The sequence below is a fragment of the Oryza sativa genome, chromosome 3 (assembly GCF_034140825.1).
Source record: "Oryza sativa Japonica Group chromosome 3, ASM3414082v1".
Classification (NCBI taxonomy): Eukaryota; Viridiplantae; Streptophyta; class Magnoliopsida; order Poales; family Poaceae; genus Oryza; species Oryza sativa.
In genome coordinates, this window is record NC_089037.1 from 18,860,533 (window position 1) to 18,872,044 (window position 11,512).

Consider the following 11,512-nt stretch of genomic DNA (forward strand, 5'->3'; position numbering starts at 1 on the left):
GCCACGAGCCACGACCCACGAGAGATTCCGTTGCAGGATATTACAAGATAATCATACCGACGTCCATAATTGACGTGCTAGCTAGCTGTTCCGTGTTTCTCTCTGCTTCCAGCCTCAGAACTCAGACCACATAAAATGATTTCAAGAGCCAATCAGTGGGAATTGTCAACAGAAGCTGACGACAAGCAATCATTGAGAACAACCGCACAAATGTGCTTGCTTTCATCGAAGTGCAAGCTTAGGCTCAGCTTAGGCTCCCTTGATTCGAAGAAAATTTATAGAAATTTTAGAGCATTTCATTCCTATATAACTCTTTAAATCAAATGAATGAATTCTATAAAATTCCTATGGAATACCTAATGCCATGCAAGTTTTGGAGGGAAACTACCATGAGGTTTTACCTCATGGAAACTTTCCTTTGAGTCTTTGTCACTCCTCTAATTCCTACGTTTTTCCTATGGTCCAATCAAATGTTCATTTATGTGTTTTGCAATACTCTATTTTACACTTGCATTCATATTAAAATCCTACGTTTTTCCTATTCCTATATTTTCTCAATCCTGCTGCGTTTTTCCTATTCCTACATTTTCTCAATCCTGCGATTTAAAGGGACCTTAATGAATTGAACCCCGAGAAGTTGTGAATTAAGCCCAGGCATAAGGCAAAGACGTTTGAAGTGTTAGCATTGATTCCACAATAGAAGGGAGGATGCTAGTAAGGAGGAGGAGAATCTAAAAAAAAGGTGCTCGAGTATAAATTTGTTTCAACTGCTGCCTATAATATATACTTTATTTGTCATAAAATATAAAGAATTTTGAATGGATAGAACATATTCTAATATTACCTGTCCAGATTCATAATATTAGTATATGTACCATCGAGTCAAAATTCCTTATATTGGATAAATTTATCCAGATTCATAGTATTAGAATATGTTTTATCCAACCAAAATCCCTTAAATTTTGGGATGGAGGGAGTATTATTTCCAACCACTATAGGAGAATATATTCAGTCCCACTTTTACACTGGAACCAATGCTAGCACACTAGAGAGGAAGAAAGAAGATCTACTCAAAAAGCTTCTAGGTGCTATATTTTAGGACATATGGAGTGGCACATATATGATGTAACAAACTTAGCTTCTCTACACTAGACAGGACCTAAACTACCAATTCATCGACATATTTAAAAGTAACTGATGTAAAACAAGTTCTTCCTTGGAAGATTTGCTGAGCTGAAGATACTCAATGTTTTTCCCCTTAGCAGGCTCAACAAAAACCACATGAAAATGTACAAAATTGCAAGCTATGTTGATCATTTAGTACCAGTTGCTTCTGGAGATCAACCAGCTGGAACAGACGTTGACAGAAAGGGACTTGCTGATATCTTTTGCAAGACCAATCAACACAGGTAAGATTACAAAGTCATGTGCTGATAAATGCTCTTCATAATGAACAGAACTATCTCTAGAATTACCATGGCAATTATTGACAAAGAAGATACAGATCAACAATACCAAACACACGAATTACCATTCAGACTTCACAAGAATGCACAAATGGGGGGTAGCTGATGGCAACAGCCAATTCAAAGGTCGAGTAGCACCCATAAGCAAAACTCTCAATTTGATTTAAAGATCAAAGGATTCAACTTCTCCAAAAAGTTGTGAACTAAGCCCAGGTAAATTGTGAATTCACCAACTTACTTCAAAGTATTTGATGTCATAAATTTTCCTAAGAAGATTAGCTGTCCTGAGGATGCTACATGGCTTTCCCCCTTTTAGTCTCAAGAAAAGCACAATGGAAATGTAGAACTAAGCTGTAAATGATGTAAAAAGCTGTGAACTAAGCACAATTGCTTTTGGAGGTCAACTTGCTGCAACTGATGTTTGACAGAAAGGTACTTCCTTGTAAGTTATGTTTTCTCCAATTTACACTACTAATCAACATATGTAAGATTAGAAGCTATGTGATGATAGATGCTGATCTCAAGCATAGCATATACTGACAAAATTTACAGATCATCAATACCAAATAAAAGAATTACCAATTCATATATCAAGCAGTGCCCGTAAAGGACACAAATCAATTAGATCCAATGATCAAATAATTTAAACTAACAAATAATGATCTATAATTCATTCTCAACTTGATTAATTTTAATGGTTCTAATCATTTAAATGAGCAAATAATGATCCATAAAATTCATTCTCCACTTGATTAATTTTATTCGGTTCTAGTTTTTTGTAGAATACAGCATTTTACAACATGTAACCTTGAAAGCAATGTTTATAATGGAACTAAATTCGGGAGCAATTTGGATGAATGGCATAGAAAACAAGATGTGCAATAATATAAAAAACAATTGAACGCATCATGGGACAATCTTGAAAACCTTCATCTTTTCTATCCATGTGTTGAAGGAATTCACCGTGTTCCGGAAGCCAAGGAATCCATGTTCCTTGCTCTTGTTCATGCTATCCAAATGCTCGCTGCGGACGCCGAACACGGCATCAACAAACCACCAATTGGTGATCTCTTCAAGCTCGGTGTCCATGAGATCATTCTCTTTGACAATCTCTGCCCACACTGCCTCCTTCCCCGACATGGCATCTGCAAGCTTGAAGCTGCTCTCTTCTCCCTCGTAGCCAGACCATTCGACGCCGAATTGGTCTGCCAGCATCGGCCAGAGAAGTTTCCACTTGTAGAGATCCCCGTTGCTGCAATTAAATGCCTCATTCTTGGCGAATGGCTCAACGGCGGCCCAGATCTCGTGTTCAGCGATGAGATCCGCATCGGACGCGTCACTGAATCCCTCCCAGGCGACCCTGGATCCAGGCCATCGCAGCACAGCGCCCTCCTTGCGGCAGATGGCGGCATAAACGCACAGGCTGCCGACGACATTCATGGCGCTTCGGGGAGAGAATCCGAAGACGACGGTGGGGCGGTGCACGGACCAGCTGACGGCGCCGTCGCGGCGGGAGACCTCGTTGAAGAGGACGTCCTCCAGGTCGTAGTAGAAGTTGGGGCAATCGAGGCGGAGCATGTCCTCGGTGAAGGGCGGGTCCGGGGCGGCGATCTTGCCGATGACCTCGAATGGTCCGATGTAGTGCTTGCGGCCGGTCTGGAGGCAGACGTGGACGAGAGCGGGGCAGTTGGGGACGACGACGGAGAGGATGTTGCGGAGCATGGCGGAGTTCACCTCGCGGTTCTGGGCCTCCGTGGGGTGGGCGGACCAGGCGACGTAGAAGACGTGGGTGATGTCGGTGAGGGGCGTGAGGACCTCGGCAACGGCGGCGGAGTCGGCGAGGTCGAGGTGGAGGTGGGTGACGGCGGGGGAGGCCGGCGGGGACCAGGGAGGGAGCGGGCGGCGGGAGACGGCGTAGACCTTCCAGGGCCCGCCCGGGGTGTCCTGGAGCGGGAGGATGTCGAGGAGGGAGGTGCCGACGATGCCCGTGGAGCCGACGACGAGGGCGACGCTCTGGAAGGACGGCTCGGTGGCCGCCGCGTTCTCTTCCTGCCGCTTCTTCACTGCGCCTATGGCGCCCGCCCACCACCAGCTCATGGCGGCAGCGGCAGCGTACAAGCTAGAGGTCGGACGGATCGGCGGATTGCCGGTTGGGAAGGAGGAGAGCGGACGGACGAACGGGGGATATCGATCGGGAGAAGCCCAGCCCAGAGTAGTTTGTTTTGTTGTTGGAGGACCTGAGCCGAGCTGAGCTGGTAATGCGCGTCGTGTCGTGTAGTAAAGCAACGAGAAAGAGAGAAATAATGGGAGAGAGAGAGAAAAGATAAGGAAGAATAAAGAAAAAAAGAAAAAAAATGAAGGGTAGAATCGTACTTACACAGGTGTTTCTCTCTCCAATTCCTCCGGATATAATAAAATAATCCAACGGGTATCCATCAGCTAATTACCAGGTTTTTTTGGTGTCCTTTAGCAAATTCGTGTTCTTGCGATGTCCGTCGCCTAATTACACATTTTTTGGATATCCTGTAGTCAATTTTACCAATTTAGTAAATACATAAGAAATCCTGCTAAATTTTGGCAATATTATTATCTTGCCAAAATTTTGGCATTGCCAAAATTCGGTAAGGTTTATCCTAAAATATAACAACTTCTCCACCAACATTCTCTTCCCAACCAATCACAACCCTCCACCATTCATTTTCCCACCTACCTCCACTACTCATCCAACCACAATCCTCCACCGCTCACTTTTACCAACTTTCTTAATAACCGTGTCCAACCCTAAGAGCATGTACAATACCAAGCTATAAACCAGCTACAAACATATTTGAAGGAGATAAATGAGGAGAGAGAAGAGCAGCGGGCTACAGATTTGTAGCTGGCTATAGCACAGACTCCAAGACGCAGTGTGTGTATGACAGGTAGGACCAGGTATTAATAGTGTAGTATGTAACTATTGTATGAATGATCTATTAGATTGACTATAAATGAATTGGAGCTCGTAGTTGGCTATACTATTAAACTTGCTTTAAAACTTCTTATATTCTGAGACAGGTGGAGTAGTTAATAAGATTCTGACGCACCAGTACCCTACGAAATGAAACATTCAAAATAGCACTCATCATTATTATTATTATTATTATTATTATTATTATTATTATTATTATTATTTGCACTATGCTCCAGTTCAATCAGATCCTCGATGTGGTGAAGCACTATGTTCCAGTTCAATTAATCTCGGCTTGCCGGTAAAACGTTGATTTGAGCAAAAAGCCTGAAAGGCGGAGCCTCCTTATACCGCTGCGGCTATGTCCAGTAAAGATGGGTGGCGACTGGCTAATCACAAGGAACTTCACGATGAGAATGTCTCGATGTGATTCATTTTTCACGACCAAAAGCGGGGCAGGTTTCTCTGAACTGAGATGTGCCTCCGTCGGGAAGGTTGTCTTAACTGGATTACCATTTTGAATTTTTTGACATTGCGTTATTAAGGTGATTTCATGGAAAACTTGAGGATTAGCCTTACTCAGGATATAATAAAAATCAGATATCCATCTGTCGCAGCTCGTTTGTAGGACCGGAGTGGACTCATGAAGGACAATGTTTGTCAAAGCAGAAAACAACGTGTTACTCGTTGTTGTGGAAGCGTTGCCAGTATCCTGTAGACTCACAAGCCAAAGCTCTCTCTGTCCCCCACAACAAGGGAAAACGAATCAATTGCTCTGTACTATTACTATCGACCATGTGTGGTATGTCCGGTACTTATGTTTCACCGTAATATGGTTGGCAGTGAAACGTGCAGCACGGGCAAGAACACGAGGGCTGATTTGCCTGAATTCTGCAAGTTAGGGGCACTCCCATCTAGCACCATGCGTCCGTTCCATGGCCAATGTGCCAACCCCACTCTGACCACAGTCCACAGTCCACACTGTACATACAGCTAAGCATAGCACGCTGACTGTCAAAAACCTTAAAGACATCTCTACTGGTAGTTTGTCTAGAGACAGAACGAAATCTAGGGTTATGAGCTTTTTGAATATACTCTTCAAAAGCAGCAGATTCACCAAAACAAAGTGGAAGATCCTCTCTAGCAATCAACTTAACCAACTCAGTTCTAGCAACATCTGGCTTATATTCCCATTGACTAACAAAACCATCAGCATTAAACCGGAGCATAGACTGAGACAGAGCACCAGCATTTCTAGGTTTGCATGACTTAATATGCCTAATCAAATGTCCAGTACCACCAGATGAACAAGCAAACAAGATTTTATGGCAGTAATTGCATTTAGCACGAACACGAACCTGACTGCCATTTCGGGATTCATAGAGCTCTTCAAAGTCGTTCCATACCTGAGATCTGGACCGTTTGTTGCTAGCACTTAAGCCGGACGGCGCGCCGTTGCCACCGGCACCGGTACCGTCATCGTCCGGCTCCGTCTCTGTCTCCGGCTGCGACCCATCGATCCGAGGCGAGGCAGTGTTGCCGAAGACCTCCACGCGTTCCTCCTCCAAGTCATCTTCGTCATCACCCCGCATTCCCAGCAGCCTCAACTCAAAGTTGCAGGAGGATGGATCATCCATCGACGGCACTACGGTTCCTCAACGGTGGCTACCGCTGGCGCTCACCGCTCAGCGACCTACAATACACATAGAATAATTAGTGTTTAGGGATCGCATGGAAAAAAAAACTAAAGAAAAACATTGACTTTTTTACTCTACCTACCTGCGCGTCCGGAGCACCGGAGTTGCCGTTGACGACAGAGATCGACAGATCTACAAGAAGACGAGAACAGAGACTGGAAATGGGGGTGGATCTGACAAAGTGCTCACGGAGCAACGACGAGGGTGGAAAAAAAAGAGGAAATCGATAGTGTGGCCGTCGGAGAGGTGGAGATGAAAGAAAAAGAGAGAGAAGAACGGCCCTCAGCCCCTCATGCCCCCAGCGGTAGGCCGGCGACCGTCGGTGCTAGATCCGGCGAGGAGCGGAGTGATGGAGGCGTGGTCCACTGGTCCGCGTGGAGGAAGTGGAGCCGTGGAGTGGAGGCGTGGAGGCGGTGGAGCGACGGAGTGGTCGAGAAAGATAAGCGGTCGAGACAGAGGCGGCTAGGGTTAGGGTTTGAGGAGCGGAGGAGGCGAAGGAGCGGAGCGGCGGGGGCGGCTTATATATGCGAGGGAGGTGATGGGCCGGCTGGCTGGGCTGCGGTGTGCGTGCCTCGGTCGGGCCGTGCCTGCCGTTATAGCATGCCGGGCCGTGCCGGCCCACCGTGCCGGCCTGTTTCGTGCCGTGCCGTGCTGGCCCAGCGTGCCGATGGCGCGGCCCAAGCACGGCCCGGCTGTCGGGCCGGGCCGGCACGAGCACGACTCCAATTGGGCCGGGCCATGCTTGGGCCGGGCCAAACACGCGTGCTTTGCGCCGGGCCGCGGGCCACGGGCCATATGGCCATTTATAGCTAAGCTCCTTCCCTACATAATTCCGTCATCCAAATTCAGCTAGCCGGCGTCCATGGAGCTCAGCAATCCATTCTGCCACACCATGGCAATCCTGCTCGCCGTCCTCCTTGTTGCGGCGGCAGCAACAACCGAGGCGGACGGCGCCCTCTGCGACAAGTCCGACAAGGCGGCTCTCCTTGCTGTCAAGTCGGCCCTCGGCAACCCGCCGGCGCTCTCCGTCTGGAACTCCTCCACACCGTGCTGCTCGTGGGATGGCGTCTCCTGCGACGCCATCACCGGCCGCGTCACCGAGCTCACGGTCTTCGCGCTCAACATCTCGGCGCCCGTACCGGCCGCCATCGCCAACCTGACCAAGCTGCAGATTCTCAACCTCGCCTACAACCAGCTGTACGGCCCCTTCCCGTCGTTCCTCGGCCCGCGCGCGCTCCCCGACCTCACCTTCCTCCGCCTCGACGGCAACCGCCTCAGCGGCGCCATCCCGCCCACCGCCACCGTCTTCAACCTCCTCCTCGAGGGCAACCTCCTCACCGGCACGCTCCCGTCCACGTTCGGCGCCGCCGCCTTCGGGGAGGTGGGCGTCGCCGGCAACCAGCTGAGCTGCTGTTAGGAATCTCTCCTCTCGCTCTCTAGGTGTTTATCACAAACACTCAAGTTTCTGGCTAGTGACGCACGCACGCGCAAGAACTCAACAACACAGATAGTTTTGGTTGATGCGGCTTCACACAGCTCACACCATTTTCTTCATTATATAGACTTAAGTACATGCAAAAGATAAGGATCAGCCAACTAATTTGGCCTTGACTCACGCCTTACTCCAACGTGCAGATGCCATGCAACAAGGTAACTAGCTAGACCTATTCTTCCGCCACAAAATCACTTCGTGGCCTTCTAGCCTGAGCTGCAGCTCTGCATGCATCTTAACACATCCAACTAAATGCTTGCATGCAGCCGCTAATCACTAGTTCTACATGCTAATGCAACAGCCTTTACACATCGTAGATATCGGCACGTTCGTCCGGCCGCATCACGCAGCTCACAGCAAGCACGTTTCACACGTACTAGCTCGGATCCTTTGCTGCCACACACTACTACCTTGTGCAAAACCTATACAAACCAAATGCATACACTCTAAAGACAAGATTATTGCTAACAGCTGCGACGCGTCGATGTTGTTTGGCGCCAAGAAGAAGCTGAACGCGCTGCGGCTGTCCCGCAACCGGTTCGCGTTCGACCTCGGCAGCGTGGAGCTGCCCGAGGGGCTGGACATCCTGGTCATCGACCACAACATGGTGTACGGGAGCATCCCGCCGGCGGCGGCGGCGGCGGGGAGGAAGTGGCTGGCGTTCGACGTCAGCTACAACCAGCTGTGCGGGCCCATACCGCAGGGGCGGTACACGCACCGGTTCGGGGCCAAGCACTTCGCCGGGAACAAGTGCCTCTGCGACCGCCCGCTGCCGCCGTGCAGCAGCTAGCTTAAGCACGAACCCAGGCACTGCCCACTGATCGATTGGTTATTACGTAATTTGCGATTGTTGCTGCATCGCAGACATCCTTTTCCTCAATTTACTTTGAGATCATTAATCATCATTAATAAATTGTCAGTGATAAGCTGGCTTAGCCTAGAACGGCAAGATAAAGATGCGTTATATGCCTGGCCATGCTGTCCAGAATGTGTATTCAGAGGATTTGTGGTGCGTGCACTACTTAAAAGACGTTTTTTCACGGCGAGAGGCTTATACATTTTACCGGCGGACCATATTTTTAGCTGTGATTATCCATATATGAAGTTATCCCGTGAAAATAGATTTTAGCAGGTGGATAGCTTAAAGGAACCGCCTCTAATAATATTCCTACAAAAAATTAATTTTCACAGACGAACTACTAAGACGACTACCTTCAAAAACCATGGCCGAACAACCCACTAAAAAAAATCACCGCATCTGTCTAGTCCCCACGTCTCCACAACCACTCCCTATTTAACTTATCATCTCCTCTCTCTCTCTCACCATCACACCCTCTCCCTCTCCCTTTCCTAAGAGCGCGCAAGCCCAGGGGCAGTAGTGGTGGCTTGGCGAGGAGGAGGGCCACCAGCGGCGGTGGCTCAGCAAGGAAGAGCGGTGACGAGGAGGAGGGCCCAACGAGGAGAAGGAGGGCCAGCGGCGACGGCGGCTCGACAAGGAGGAGCGCCGATAAGGAAGAGGGCTAGCGGCAGATCGGCTCCTCCCCTCCCCTCCAATCCCACCGGCGGCGGTGGCTCTGCGACGAGGAGGAAGGGCGGCGGCTTGGTAGAGACGACGATGACCATTGTGCGCGGCAAGGGCAATGGTGACCACACTGCAAGGGCGATATACAACGACGGCGACTACGCGGGAAGGGCGATGTCGGCAGTTTCTATAGCTCCTTTGCTGTTTTCTTCCTCTAGATCTAGCTCCATAATTTCTTTTTTTTCTAGATCTAGCTCCATAATTTCTCTTTTTTTTTCTCTTTATTTCTGTGGAATATGTTAATCTTGTTCTTCTCATTTGTAAGGTAACATTTGATATGTGACTTGTTCTTCGCAATTGTGTGGTGGCATTTGATTTGATTTACATTGTGCTAAATATGTGTAAATGGCAGCTAAATGGGGATATTTTCAAATGTTTATTTTTTTAATTTATTTCCCAAAATTATGTCTGTAGGCGGTCGGCTTTAGGTGCCCATCTGCAAAATCACATTTTCACAAGTTAACCGCTTAATGGAGCCACCTGCGAAAATAATTTTCATAGGTGGACAAGAGCCCTGACTGCAAAAATCGTTGATTTTCATAGTCCTTCAGGTGCAGGCGTGGGTTTTGGCCGCCTGCAAAAATATTTTTTTTCTAGTAGTAACGCAAGCTAACATATGTCATCTTAATACTGATGTAAAATATTGTAAAATATTTTTTATTGTACCTGTATATAAAATTTTAAATTCAAATTCATAATGGTTTAGTAGTAACAAAAAGCAGAAATACAGTGGTTTCAGAATATTAACTTGACAGAGTTCTTTCTTTTTCTTTGGCTGCTCTTATGAATGACGAATCTGAATTTGAAATTTAGTGAAAGATAAGAAATACATATTGGTTTTTGATTTTTTTAATGATATTTGTTAGTTGTTGTAAATGATGAATACATTCATCATTGTGTATGGGATACGTTTGTTTAGCCGCCGGCCATACATCTGTTGATTTGTTTCAGTGACTAAACTGACGCCCAATTAAGCTGGGTAAGATGGAACATCGGTTGAGGCCCTATTTGATATTTGTTTCAGTGATGACTAGGAATGCCACACAGATAGGGGATATCTTGCTGGACGTACAAACTTGTAATTCAGCTAGGGAGGAATCCTATATATCCTATCCTATATATTTATAAAAGTCCTCCCCACTCAGTGCAATTAAAGCTAATTTCCTATGCTGTGGTTGTTCCACGTCATCTGAAATATTTTTCACCGCCGTAAGATTGATTAGATGGATTCGCTATGTCAGTCTCTCAATTCGGCCATGTTTAGTTACCAAAAACCTTTTCTAAAAAACATCACATCGAATCTTTGAATATATGTATAAAGTATTAAATATAGATAAATTTAAAAACTAATTACACAGTTAGGGGAGAAATCGCGAGACGAATCTTTTGAGCCTAATTAGTCCATGATTAGCCATAAGTGTTATAGTAACCCATATATACTAATGACGGATTAATTAGGCTCAAAAGATTCGTCTCGCGGTTTCCAGTCGAGTTATGAAATTAGTTTTTTCATTCCTGTTCGAAAACCTCTTTTGATATCCGGTCAAACATCCGATGTGACACCAAATAATTTCTTTTTCGCGAACTAAACAGGCATGCTAGCCCAGCTCCGAACGTGGGCATGTTGCAATCAAGTCCAGCCAAGGCCAGGCAATCACTACTGGCACAATCAATGGACATGGTGCATGAGCCCCCTAACCTCTCGGTTCTCCGTTGTTGATTGCTCCACTCCCCTGCTGAAACCGAGAAGAAAATAATGCAGCATTCCCCGACGGTCGAACTGCTCATCTCCTCCATGCGAGTTGGCCAGCCGCAAACGAAGAAAACTGATGGCCATCATAATGACAGCCTATGCCTTTACTCACACCACACCCATTCAGTGCTCCCCCTATGGTAGCTTGGATTTTGGGGTCGTCCTCTCCTCTCGACTCTTCACTCCAGTCTCCACCGGTTGAATTCTATGCAGGTTACTCCTCCTCTTAAGAACCTTGGAATTTGTTCGTGCTTCATCGTCGAAGCGCGTTAATTCGCACTAGCCTTGTACTCCCTCCCTTCAGTTTTATTTTAATTGATGTTTTAGACAATGACACAGTCTACGAGATATATCTTTAACCTTATTTTTCTATTATTATATATACAGTAAATAAATGCATGTTTACTTTTATTATAGTGTTTTGAAAGACAAATTTATATATGTTGTTCTAGTTTCTTTAAACTAAATATTTTTAAAGTTATTGATGGTCAAAGTTATAAAATTTTAATATCAATCTTGTTCAAAAACGTCAATTAATATAAAACCGGAGGGAGTATAGCATTGTTGTTCTCACT

General features: G+C 46.5%; 2 protein-coding genes across 2 annotated transcripts; one reads left to right on the plus strand and one right to left on the minus strand.

The window, feature by feature from the left end:
• Nucleotides 1–2,190: 2,190 nt before the first annotated feature.
• Nucleotides 2,191–3,659, minus strand: LOC107275612 ((S)-8-oxocitronellyl enol synthase ISY1). The gene has a single exon (XM_015777392.3). The coding sequence runs from the start codon at nucleotides 3,561–3,563 to the stop codon at nucleotides 2,373–2,375; it is 1,191 nt and encodes a 396-aa protein (XP_015632878.1). The 5' UTR covers nucleotides 3,564–3,659; the 3' UTR covers nucleotides 2,191–2,372.
• Nucleotides 3,660–6,972: 3,313 nt separating this feature from the next.
• LOC4333195 (polygalacturonase inhibitor 2) lies at nucleotides 6,973–8,551 on the plus strand. Its single transcript, XM_015774065.3, has 2 exons — nucleotides 6,973–7,522; nucleotides 8,055–8,551. Exons 1-2 carry the CDS (start codon nucleotides 6,973–6,975, stop codon nucleotides 8,390–8,392), a joined length of 888 nt encoding a protein of 295 aa, XP_015629551.1. The 3' UTR covers nucleotides 8,393–8,551.
• The last annotated feature ends 2,961 nt before the right edge of the window (nucleotides 8,552–11,512 follow it).

Coding starts and splice junctions, on each gene's coding strand:
- LOC107275612 (XM_015777392.3), bottom strand. CDS start 3,563: ATGAGCTGGTGGTGGGCGGGCGCCATAGGCGCAGTGAAGAAGCGGCAG.
- LOC4333195 (XM_015774065.3), top strand. CDS start 6,973: ATGGAGCTCAGCAATCCATTCTGCCACACCATGGCAATCCTGCTCGCC. Junction 7,523..8,054: donor CGGCAACCAGCTGAGCTGCT/GTTAGGAATCTC, acceptor TACACTCTAAAG/ACAAGATTATTGCTAACAGC.